Source organism: Artemia franciscana, chromosome 11, assembly GCF_032884065.1.
Source record: "Artemia franciscana chromosome 11, ASM3288406v1, whole genome shotgun sequence".
NCBI lineage: Eukaryota > Metazoa > Arthropoda > Branchiopoda > Anostraca > Artemiidae > Artemia > Artemia franciscana.
The window spans coordinates 17,393,875-17,407,173 of record NC_088873.1 but is presented as its reverse complement, the minus strand read 5'-3'; the positions used below and the strand labels follow the sequence as shown (position 1 = coordinate 17,407,173).

Below are 13,299 nucleotides of genomic sequence, written 5' to 3'. Positions count from 1 at the left end.
CGGCTTTATTTATTTATTTATAACAAGTGATATATTTACAACTATTTCAAAAAATAATTTACCAAACTATCAGCACCAGACGCTTTGTTTTTTGTTTTTGCTTTTTAATTCTTTTATTGATCTCTCTTAATTCTTTTTACGAAGTATATCATCCTTCGCTTCCGACTATTCAAACTTTTTTTAAACTTTTCAATTCAATTCCCTACAAAAATTATTTAGAGTATAGAACATTCTCAAAATTTCCGCCTAACTCTCTTTACCACTTCCCTGATCATTAATTGAGGCCCGGTTCGTATCTTTAACTGGGACTGACCAAGACTGACAACTTCATGCCAATACAATATTTTACTATTATACTGCCTCACTGCATCTACTAGATCCTCAGCAATTTTGTGCATTTCCTCCCGTTCACATCTCCTTGATTCATAAACGCCTTTTCTACTTCGCTTACTTTCCTCAAGTTCTCATATGACCTATCTCCTTAGTTACTTCTTAGCATCTCTTGGTGACCTTCTTAGTTATCTATCTTCTTAGTTCACATCTCTTTAGTTCATACTTTATGCATTCTCTGCTTCACTTACTTTCCTCGAGCTCTCATTTGACCTATCTCCTTAGTTACTTCTTAGTATCCCCTAGTGACCTATCTCCTTAGTTCACATCTCCTTAGTCCATATTTTAATGCCTTCTCTGCTTCTCTTACTTTCCCCGAGTTCTCATGTTACCTATCTCGTTAGGTACTGCTTAATATCTTCTAGTGACTTTCTTAATGACCTATCTCCTTAGTTACTTCTTAGTATCCCCTAGTGTCCTATCTCCTTAGTTCATACTTTAATGCCATCTCTGCTTCCCTTACTTTCCCCCAGTTCTCATGTGAACTACCTCGTTAGGTATTTCTTAATACCTCCTAGTGACCTTCTTAATGACCTATCTCTTTAGTTCACATCTCCTTAGTTCATACTTTAATGCCTTCTCTGCTTCCCTTACTTTCCTCGAGTTCTCATATGACCTATCTCCTTAGTTACTTCTTAATATCTCCTAGTGACCTTCTTAGTGACCTATCTACTTTGTTCACATCTCCTAAGTTAATATCTTAATGCCTTCTCTGCTTCCCTTACTTTCCTCAAGTTCTCATATGACCTATCTCCTTAGTTACTTCTTAGTATCTCCTAGGGACCTTCTTAGTAACCTGTCTCCTTAGTTCACATCTCTTTGGTTCATACTTTAATGCCTTCTCTGCTTCGCTTACTTGTTGGCGGGACCCCAACAAGTGTGGAGTCCTACCATGTTGCCCACTTTATTACCCATAGTACTAGCTCAAAACGACTGAATCCATTGTTCAGTTCAAAACGACTGAATCCGTCAGTCAGAAAGTCGGTACGATAGCTGTTTTCAGCAGAGAAACAGCCAGAGTCACAATTTCAATGCTATTTAAATTATTTAAATAGTTTTGATGTCAAAAAGGGCAATGGGTCCACCAATTCACGTCATACGCTGATGATTCTTCTGATGGCCGTATGAAGCACATAACTTGTCTTAGATCGGGACAGCAAGAAGTAACGGGGACCTCCAGTTGAATGAAAACTTTGTGCAATCCCAGGTCCACCTTTGTCACCATATGGGTTTCCATACATGGAGGTACTTTCCCATTAACAAGAGTCGAGGACCTGCACTCTCAAGCCTTCTACTGCCGATTAATTATACATTCATGCCCGAACATGTTACCCTAAAATGGGAAGGCAGTATATAATAGATTACATAGCTGGAAATAGGTTATTCAACCAAATAAAGCCCACCAGAAGAAATGAATCTAAAAAAAATTATCCATTAGTCAAAAATCCAGAGCAATTCTGCGTCCTTTATTAGGCTGTAATTTCCTCCAGAGGCGCCATCTTTCAAGGACACGCTGCAGCGCTGTTCGCAGTCAAGGTTCTGGCTAGGCAAACTAGTGGAAGGCAAGCACGGTAATAGATAGAAAGAGATAATGTAAACTAAAAAAAACACTAAAAATGATTACTTAAGAAAATCCTCACGATGTATCCGGACGAACTTTCCAATATTAATGATATCTAAGCAACACCTACTTCTCAAAATTTCCAAAATGCAATCTCAGAAGAAGTATACAAGCGGACGAAGAATTTGATTACAGAGCAGAGTCCCCAGACCCTCTCACAAGACTCGAAAAACTCCAAACTTGTATACCCAGCTGTCGTGTGCGAAAGAAAACATAACAATTTCAATTTTTTAAAACACTTCCAAGCTCAATTACCGTGAAAAATCTATTACCACAGAGGTTTCCACAAAAAGGTCTTACCAAGATACGGGTCTTATGGGTTTTAAGATAAATGTCTTACCTAGTTCCACCGTGTCCCCAGTATAAGCAATGCGGGCAGAGTTTGTCTTTAGAGTTTAGGAACGGAGGAAGGAGCTGCTGACAGAGAGGAGTCCCCAGACCCTCTCACAACACCGAAAAAGCTCCAAACTTGTATACCAAGCTGTCTTGTACAAAAGAATAATTCTTATTCTTTTAAGACAATTCTAAGCTCAATTACCGTGGAAAATCTATTCCCAAAGAGGTTTCCAAAAGAGGCTTCTTTTTCAGGTACGTCAAGAGACTCGTTGAAGAAAAACAGCACAAAATCTACAATTAAGGTTTCAAACTTGAAATCATAAGCATTATTTTCTTAGCGAAAAGCTATTCAGTGATTCAATTTTATAAATAATACTACCTATAAACTTAGGTTTCATTAGTAAATAAATGATGATTAAATTAAAGTAATAAATGACCTTCCAGGTTAATAAACATTAAGGAAGATATTCCAGTTAACTCACAATATTATATAATCTAACCTTCATAATATAATCCAAATGCTGAGTATTCCTAGCTTCTTGATCCTCTTCTCCTCCCATTGATTCATCACAAAAATCTTCTTGAAAAACTTCCCTAAATACCTTTTTCTTGAATCCCTCTATGAATAAGTCACAAGCCTTTTCCGGCTCTCCACACAGATAGATTGCTAAAAATTTGTAGGCCAGATCTAAATAAAGAAAACAATTAAAAACATGAATCGCAATAGAAATATAGACTACGTAAGAAGGATAGGAGTCAAGAATCGATTCATCCAGGGTTTTGTTTCATTCTTTTAAAGATTTAAATTTTTCTATCAATTTTTTTCTGTCAAAATAGATCTCTCTCACTTCGATTCTTTTTCACCCAATACTTATGTTCAGTAAGTTGCAAGACGATAGAAGTCAAATTTTGACTTATTTTTTGCTATGACAAATTAATACAACAGATTAATAATGATAATAATTCATTTCTTACCCACAAAAACACTATAAAAGTATTAAAATGTGGAGTAAAAATAGTAAAATACACACAAAAATGCAAAACTTTATCGGTTGTCAACGGTTTTTTATTTTCATTGGGCTACCCTTGCTTTCGTCTACGTCGTGTAAGCTTACGTTAATTGGAGGAAACAGAAGCTGCTGGCTCTGTTTCAGATCTCACATTTTAATATGACAAAATTTCAAAAGGTTCTGTCTTCATTTAGGTGGTAGCCCTGTCAACTCATCAACGCCCCGCTCTTTACACTAAAGTTTGACTCTTTCTCTCAACCCTTTTTTTTAAACAGTAAAAAACATTAATGTAAAGAGCGGGGCGTTGATGAGGAAGCAGCCCCTTTCATATACGAAGTAATTTCTGTTCGTTCTAAGTTTTAATGTCGCTCCTTACTTTCAGTTGTTTTTATTTTCTATTTACTTTCAGTTTTTTTTATTTAATTTCTGAACGTTTTTGAATCAATGCATGTTTTGATTTTGGCTCTCCGCAGAGGAATAATTAAAACGAAATTTGCATATTCTTTTTTTTTGGCTAAATGGCTTTCTCATAATTTTGATCGAATGATTTTGATAAAAAAAAGAGCGGGGGAGGAACCCTAGTTGCCCTCCAATTTTTTGGTTAATTAAAAAGGCAACTAGAACTTCTAATTTTTTACGAATCTTTTTATTAGTAAAAGATATAATTTTGTCCCAATTCATTAAGAATGACCCCTGAATCACAAAAGCCGTAGAATAAATAGTTGACATTACTAGAAATACTTTAGCGTAAAGAGCGAGGTATTAGGAGGAGGTGAGCCCCTCATATGGGTAATAATTTCTGTTCGTTTTAAGTTTTATAGCTGCTCCTTACTTCCAGCTGAAAAGAATTTTTCATATTTATTTTTTCACTGTTTTTTTTAAGTAATACTAGTATATCCTGCGCTCCCTTCATGGAAATTTTCTTCCCCATGACAATTTCCTCGATGGAAAGCTCCCCCAGAATATCCCCCTCTTCTCAACTCCTCCCCCAACCAAAAAATCCTCCCGAAAACACCTGTACACTTTCCAATAGCCATTACTATACGTAAGCATTCGACTACGCTGAATAAAATAGCTATCTCAGAATTTTGATCCGTTGACTTTGGAAAAATAATTAGCGTGGGAGGGGGCCTAGGTGCCCTCCAATTTTTTTGGTCACTTAAAAAGGGCACTAGAACTTTTCATTTCCGTTAGAATGAGCCCTCTCGCAACATTCTAGGACAACTGGGTCGATACGATCATCCCTGGAAAAACAAAAAAAACACAAAACAAAACAAAAAAAACAAATAAACACGCATCTGTGATCTGCCTTCTGGCAAAAAATACAAAATTCCACATTTTTGTAGATGGGAGCTTGAAACCTCTACAGTAGGGTTCTCTGATACGCTGAATCTGACGGTGTAATTTTCGTTAAGATTCTATGACTTTTATGTGGTGTTTCCCCCTGTTTTCTAAAATAAGGCAAATTTTCTCAGGCTCGTAACTTTTGATGGGTAAGACTAAACTTGATGAAACTTAAATATTTGAAATAAGCATTAAAATGCGGTTCTTTTGATGCAGCTACTGATATCAAAATTCCATTTTTTAGAGTTTTGGTTACTATTGAGCCGGGTCGCTCCTTACTACAGTTCGTTACCACGAACTGTTTGATAACAATGAAAAACAAAACCAGGAATTAATATCATTATACGAATAATTAATAAATTAATTAATAATTAAACAGTCAGTCTACTTTTAAATAGTTTTACTATATACCCCCCATGAAAACTTCAAAAGTATCTTTAATCTCTTTTAATCTTCAGTCAGTAGACGATTTATGAAGAATATTAAGAAACTGGGAGGGAAAAACGGACTTTCCCGAATCGTGACCAATCCTTTTTTTCACATAAAAAAATAGTAGAGTGGAAATTTCCACGGAAAAATTTAGTGCTTTTCTTGAGAAAAAAATAAGGACAAATCAATTTACATAAAGTTATAGCTGGTTCAATAATATGTGATATATTATTTTAAATTTATTCTTTACTAATTGAAAATAGTATAATTTATTTATTTGTTTATTTTATTTTACAAAACCAGCAGACAAAGTATTGTCTATTTTAAGAATGTTGACAGAATTTGGCTTTTGTATTACATCATTTGTTTAATTAGTACTTTTTTTGTCAAGCACAAGATATGCATTTATAGCCAATTATCTGACTTTGATTTTCATTTCTATGTAGGCTGGAATGTTTCTTTTTAATGTAACCTAAAATGGTGACAAAACTGTCATTTTTGGACTATAATCCTGACTAGAGTATAGAATTTTCGATGGTGCAGTTTTACTTACCAGACTGGTTTCCATTTGTAGATTGCTTCTCTGCATAATGAATATAAGTCTGTAGAGCCACATATTCACAAGAAGATATCAAAGCAATTAAGAGCTTGACCGGCTGAGCTAAAAGCTGTGCAATTATGCTCCGTCCGATTGCTTGAAGGAGGACATCAATGGTGACATCTAAGGAATAATCACGTCTTATATTCAATGCTGCCATCTTAGAGCCATAGCTCATAAGATAGAGGTCAGTCAGATTTTTGCTGTTTTCCGTACCACTAAAATTGTATATTTCTGCAACTTCTTTTACCAATGGTAACTTTTTAGCATGAATATGTTTTACCATCGCTTGCAAGTTAGAAGATGGTGTTTCGCAGAGCCATTTCATCAGCCAAAAAGCTAGAGTATGTTGACTAAAAGCAGCTTTGATTGTGGCATTTATTGCTATTTCATCTCTACTTTGAAGGCCAACAAACTTGCGTCTCATATTCAAAACTTCAATTAGAACCAAAAGATCACGACAGAGTTCGTAACAAAATTCAGTCATTTGTGAGAAACATCTTTCAGCCAAGGATTGCGAAAAAGATGATACGAGCTTCTCATTAGGGACACAACCTGTATCATCAATTGACGGTGTTAAGAGTTGGGCAATCACTTGAAATCCAGTATTGATTGAGGAGATGTTACTAAGGAAACGGGAGGTAACAGTGGTGACCATCCCGTGCTCACCATGCAGTCTATTTGCAACTTCAGCGGCAACTTCAAATGGCTCAGTGCGTCCTTCAAGCAGCTCCTGAAAAAAACTATTCTGTCTATCAGCAAGAAACTGTCTTATGTCGTTCAGAAGAAGTTTGACTTCAAAAACTGCTTGGACTTCCGCAACTTCCAGATTTCCAAATTCAGATATTGCTTCAAGGGAAAATAATACCTCCAAGTCATCCTTTCTTCTCATGACACCCACCGCATTGCGCCGGAGAAGCAAAATTAATCCAGAGTCAATGCTAGAAAATATACTCAGCGGCCAAGTAATATTCGACTCATTGGAGATACAAAGCTCTCGGAATTCCTTCCATACATCAACAACATCTGCTTCTAAATTGACTTCCAAGAGCTGATTGAAACGGTTTTGAATGACTTCCACAACCATTTCTTTCATTGTGCCTTTAACTATGTCTAGTCTGTATTTCAGATTAAAATCCTGGAAAAGAAAATAGTATGAAACACCTTCGCTTTTTTCCGATCTTCTCTAACATCATTAACACCATGAAATGACCAAAACTTTATAAAAATTTTCAAGCCACGCTATATTGACATTGTTAGTCTCTGCACTCAGAAATATACTTTTACAAAATTGCAGCAAGTATAAAAATTTGTTATACTCTATTTTGAGTTTTGGCAGAGAAATATAATCAAAAAACTATTCATAATAGTTAACAGTTAGTGAAGAGTCAGATAAGTTTAAAGTAATCTATCAAAAGTAATCACTACAAGAAAAATCAGATTTTAAAAACAGGAAGCATGTCTCTGAAAAAGGATACAATATTTCCAAAAATTAGCCAACATATTCAACAATGTGAAAACCTCACAACAGAGGCTTAAACCCTCTGCCTACCTACCAGCAAAAAAAAACGAATTCGAATATTTCCCGAAAAAGGATACGTATGCAAAAAGATATGTTATGTATGCAAGTTTATTTGTTTTGGCTAACGTTTTCCTGTGGTATTTGTATCGAACAATTGGCCGTAGACCACCTACGAAGGCTCATCCAAACATAAATTTAGAGTTTTTAAGTATTTTAAGGAACAAAGGAATACGGACTCTTAAGTCCAAAAATTCTGAAATAGCCATTCGGTCAAAGCCTTCTAATAGTCTATCAGCTTCCAACGAAACAAACACAAGTGGTAATAAGCATGTTCCTAAAGCCGCGGTCACTCTTGCCTTTTAAGCAGCCACTACTAACTAGCCCCTAGTAATATTACCAGCAAACAGCATATTCCGATCCAGAACCAGCAGCTGGTGAATGCCAACGGGCTAGTTTTTACTAGCCACAAACAGAGGTTGAATGAGTTTAACTTTTTAGCGCTACCTATCATATACTGACAGTCACGTGATCTCCTCTCTGGCGCGAGCCGTCCAATGTGAAAACTAGTTGCTAACAGGCGGCTGGTGAATTAAGTCGTATCTATTTGGTTTTACGCAGTGTTATTTAGTTTCTTATTCCTTTCTACTTCTTTTTCATGATTAACAGTGAATATGATTGACAGAAACAAGTGGCCAGGCAAAGACATTATAACATGTCTAGATTTACTCCCACATTATACTTATCTGAGGGACGCTTTTCTTACAGACTATCTTAACAGATATGCAAAAGACACGGCTTACCAGGTATTATACATCCAATGATTTCAAGTTATCAACCGCAACTGTACTGGCGGCTATTTACTAATAATGTGGACCCTTCAGTTCCACTGACTGATGGCGATATTTACAAGCGGCTGGTTAGTAGCGGCTGTCTAACAGCCTAGTTTTACCGCGGGCTAAGTCTACTATCGTGCAGTCTATAATGAACGTAAAAGAATGACGATATAATAATGATAAATGATGTAACGAACGTCTAAAAGAACGAAAAGATATAGGTGGTCAAATATGGCTCAGAAGCCTGAGCACTCCAAAAAACGGATGAAGATTTGCTAGATGTTTTCAGAGACGTTGCCTACGAATTGTTCTGGGTACCTATCTGGCCGACTGTATTTTAAACAGTAGGCTGTGCGAAAAGTGTAGCTCAGTCCCACTTTCTTGCGCTATAGTAAGAGATAGATTGAGATAGCTAGGTCACGTTCTACAGAAAAAGAATAACAGTTTGCCGAAGAATGTCCTTTTTGGTCAACCGCCTAGGACTAAACCGAAAGCAGGTCGTCCACGGCTGGTGTGGGAGGATGTCATAAATAAAGATTTAAGGGAAATGGGAACTTCCTGGCAGGGTGTAAAGAGGGAGGCTTTAATAGATTAGGATGGAGGAGGAGCGTGCGTTGCAGTGTTGGCCTCATGCGGCTTGGTATTGCGGTGAGTTGTTAGTAGTAGTAATAAATAAACATAAATGGAAGTCTTCAATCAGAAGCAACCTCCTTCGTTGACAAAAAAAAACAGCATCTAAGGCGAAAATCTCCGACTCAAGTCAGCCGGGGATTAGTATAAAACTACACCAAGTTAGGCACAAATATAACACACTGAATTTTTAAGTAGCAATTTTTAAGAAGATTGTAAAATTTCCTTAACAACTACCTACAAGAAAAGAGTTTGATCTTTTAGATAGATTGCTAGAAACATCTTAAGAACTTTAGTTAGCTTAATATAGCCTACCTATCAGTAAAATTAAAATTGAAAAAAAAAAATCGAAAACTAAGAGATTCAAATAAATTAGCGCTATTGACATCTAATGCTCTTCAAAGAATAGAGTAGGATAAAGTTCGAGTTCAAAGATTTTGTAGATAACTCTATTAGATTGGGGTTTACTTCACTCGGTTAAACGTCTAAGTAATCGACGTCTGTAGCAAGAGCGCTTAGAGGATTGAAATAATAATTTGAAGAAAACGATTATTTGGACATACAAAATTAACCTATAGAAGATTTTCTAGAGATTATTTACAATCTTTGAAATAAAATTATGAAGATAATATTAAATTATGGAGAAACCATTTATTGATAATATTTATGAGACAATTTCTCATACTGCCTGTTGTTGAATAATAGAATACAGTATGTTTAAGATAATTGGAAAAGGTTTTAGGCTCACTTGTAGCCAGTAACTTACATTTGTCATTATTTTGTTTTGTTTTTTAGAGAGAGAGAGGGGCCGGCAAAATGATCTTTTTTTAATCTAGGCAGGGGGCAAATTCCCATTCCCTTTAAATCTTTCTTTATGCCATCCTCCCATCTCAGACAAGGCCGATCTACTTTCTGTTTAGCCCTAGATGGTTGGGCGAAAAGAACAATCTTCGACAATCTGCCTTCCTTCATCCGCAGAACGTACCCTAGCCATCTAAACCTTTATTTTTCGTACAGCCTACTGTTTGAAATGAGGTCAGTCAGCCGGGTAACCAGAAAAACCCGTAGGCAAATTTTCTGGAAACATCTAGTAAATCTTCATCCGCTTTTCGGAGCGCCCATGCTTGTCATATTTGACCACTGTCATCACTGTAGCTTTCAATATTCTAATCATGGTTTGTAGACTTTTCTTCCTATTCTTCCAAAAAAAAATTAAATGCAAAAAAACCCCTGAGCCTTGGCTATTGTACTTTTAAGCCTTGGTGAGTTGGTCTTCTTAACATTCATTTTCAAACATATTCTAGCACCCTGAACTTGCAAAACCTCTAAAAGCTCAATCATTTTGTTCAGACTTTCATATAGGAGGCTTAGATCATGAGCATAATCTAAGTCCAGGATAGTTTTCCTCCCCATTTGATTATGTGGTCTTTAACGCAATTGTCAGAATTTAAATTGTCAGCCAAAACATTCACAATTTGGTTTTCAGACGCTTAGAGGATGATTTAAGTTCCAACTCCCATACAGGTCTGAAGACGACATTTTAAAGAACCAATGAATATACTGTTGAAATTTTCAATTGATCCCTGAGTTTCCATATGTGCTGGTGAGCTTTAACAGGGATTTTTATTGACAATATTTATACAAATCTATCTATCTATATATATACTAGCTGTTGGGGTGGCGCTTCGCGCAACCCCAACACCTAGTTGGTGGGGGCGCTTCGCGCCCCCCCCAAGCCCCCCCGCGCGCGTAAGTCGTTACGCGCCATATTAGTTACGCGCCATTGTAGTTGTGTCCCTATGTCCCACCTGTGAATATAGATAGATATATATATATATATATATATGTTTTTAACTACGTAAAACTTGCGAATATACAACATTCTTTGCTGTCCCATTGTCTGTGCATATAAATAGATTGTCAGGTTTACCGACTCTTGAACATGCAACATATAAAAGTCAATGGGAAAACAATCCGTATTCAGATCTATACCTCATGATTCTAATGATTGCCCTTGAGCTTTGTTGATGGTGATTGCTAATTTGTTAGATTCTACACAAATATATACAAATATTTGTATAATTTGTAATATACAAATTAGAGTCTATGCCAAAAAACTTGCTGCTGATAGAGAAAGTCAGAAAAGAAAGCGTGCTGAGGAACTATCAGCAGCAAGTTTTTTGGCATAGACTCTTTGAGCATCTTCATCAGTCATTGTAAACTTAAACATTAATAGATTTCTACGTGAACATATGTCTTATATAACTTGAATGACGTCACCGTCAAAGCAAAAATGACGACAACTAATTTCATGACGTCAGCCGACACAGAAACATGACGTCACCTGACAACTAATTTCATGACGTGTCCCAGTCTCTGATTTCTCTTTGAGTGTCCCGGGCGTCATTTATATTCCTTGTGTCCCGGTGTCCCGGTCGTCATTTATATCCCCCTGTGCCCCCCGGCGTCCCCGTTGTAGTTGTGTCATTTATATTCCCTGTGTCCCGGTCGTCATCCCGGTATACATTCGTTTTTGAATTGGTATATGATGAAATAAATTTTTAATTTTTTCCCTTTTTTTCCTTTTAGTTTTTTTTTATTGGTTTTGACCTTTTTTTAGGTTTTTTAGTTTTTTTCTTTTTTCTTTTTAGTTTTTTTTGAAGTTTTTATCTTTTTAGTTTTTTTATTTTTATTTATATTTTTTTTAGTTTTCTTTTTCTCCTTTATTTTTCAGTTTTTTTTCCTTTTTTTAGTTTTTTTTTTCTTTTTAGTTCTTTTAGTTTTACCTTTTTTAGTTTTTTAGATGAAAATTTTTTTAGTTTTATTCCTTTTTTTCTTTTCAGTTTTTTATTGGTTTTTACCTTTTTTTAGCTTTTTTAGTTTTTTTTTCGTTTTTTCTTTTTACTTTTTTTTTTAGTTTTTATCTTTTTTATTTTTATTCTTAATTTTTTTTTATTAGTTTTTAGTTTTTTTTTTGTAGTTTTTGCCTTTTTTAGTTTTTTCAGTTTTTTTTTTAGTTTTTAGATTTTTACCTTTTTTAGCCTAACCAGGATTTGAACCTGGGACCTTCATTCTCCGTTCTGACACCCTCTCTCACCGAGTGACTACTCCAGCATGTTCATTTTGGTGTTTTAAATGGTATATTATTAACCAAATTAATGTGTTTTACAATATACTAAGCATCGTCATAACAAAAATGACGACAACTAATTTCATGACGTCAGTCAACACAGAAATTAAGTTCTGAAATTAAGTCATGAAATTAGTTGCCGTCATTTTTGCTTTGACGGTGACGTCATTCAAGTTATATAAGACATATGTTCACGTAGAAATCTATTAATGTTTAAGTTTACAATGACTGATGAAGATGCTCAAAGAGTCTATGCCAAAAAACTTGCTGCTGATAGAGAAAGTCAGAAAAGAAAGCGTGCCGAGGAACTATCAGCAGCAAGTTTCAGCATCAAGCAGCAAGCCCAACACCTAGTTGGTGGGGCGCTTCGCGCCCCCCAAGCCCCCCCGCGCGCGTAAGTCGTTACGCGCCATATTAGTTACGCGCCATTGTAGTTGTGTCCCTGTGTCCCACCTGTGAATATAGATAGATTTATATATGTGTTTCAAACTACGTAAAAATTGCGAATATACAACATTCTTGGCTTTCCCACTACTGGGAGCTTTCCGTTTCCAATTGCCAGCAATTGATCTGAAAATGTTTGACCAGAGTCATCGTTACGCAGACAGACAACTTATTTTTATATATATAGAAGATATATATATATATATATATATATATATATATATATATATATATATATATATATATCTATATATATAAAAATAAGTTGTCTGTGGATGGATGGATGGATGTGTCAGGTGACGTCACCTGAAAAAACTGGATTAGGTGACGTCAAAACTGAAAAAACTAAAAAAAGGCAAAAACTACAAAAAAAACTAAAAACTAATAAAAAAAATAAAAAAGCTAAAAAACTAAAAAAACTATAAAGGTAAAAACCAATAAAAAACTAAAAAAAAAACTGAAAAAACTAAAAAAAGGCAAAAACTACAAAAAAAAACTAAAAACTAATAAAAAAAGTAAAAAAGCTAAAAAACTAAAAAAACTAAAAAAACTAAAAAAAGGTAAAAAACTAAAAAAAATAAAAAATAAAAAAAAACTAAAAAAAAGGAAAAAACTGAAAAATAAGCTAAAATAAAGGTAAAAACCAATAAAAAACTAAAAAGAAAAAAAGGAAAAAACTAATAAATGACGACACTCAAAGAGAAAGCGACCAGGACAAAAGGAATGTTCGATTAGCAATCAACAAAGCACCGGGACACAGGGAGTATAAATGACGACCAGGACATAAGTAAAAAAAAAAAACTATCTATATATATAAAAATAAGTTGTCAAACTAAAAAAAGGCAAAAACTACAAAAAAAACTAAAAACTAATAAAAAAGCTAAAAAACTAAAAAAACTAAAAAAAAGGCAAAAACTACAAAAAAAACTAAAAACTAATAAAAAAAATAAAAAAGCTAAAAAACTAAAAAAACTAAAAAAACTAAAAAAAGGTAAAAAACTAAAAAAACTAA

At 34.9% G+C, this 13,299-nt stretch overlaps 1 protein-coding gene across 5 annotated transcripts in view; it reads right to left on the bottom strand.

Annotated features, from left to right (window-relative positions):
• The window catches only part of LOC136032902 (nuclear pore complex protein Nup160-like), a 114,783-nt gene that overhangs the window by 60,602 nt on the left and 40,882 nt on the right, over nt 1–13,299 (bottom strand). For all 5 annotated transcript variants that reach the window (XM_065713337.1, XM_065713335.1, XM_065713338.1 and 2 more), the window contains 2 exons: nt 5,684–6,866; nt 2,848–3,035 (listed from right to left, as the gene is read on the bottom strand). In XM_065713337.1, coding sequence (XP_065569409.1) covers nt 2,848–3,035; nt 5,684–6,866 — 1,371 coding nt within the window. The remainder of the gene's footprint in view (nt 1–2,847; nt 3,036–5,683; nt 6,867–13,299) is intronic.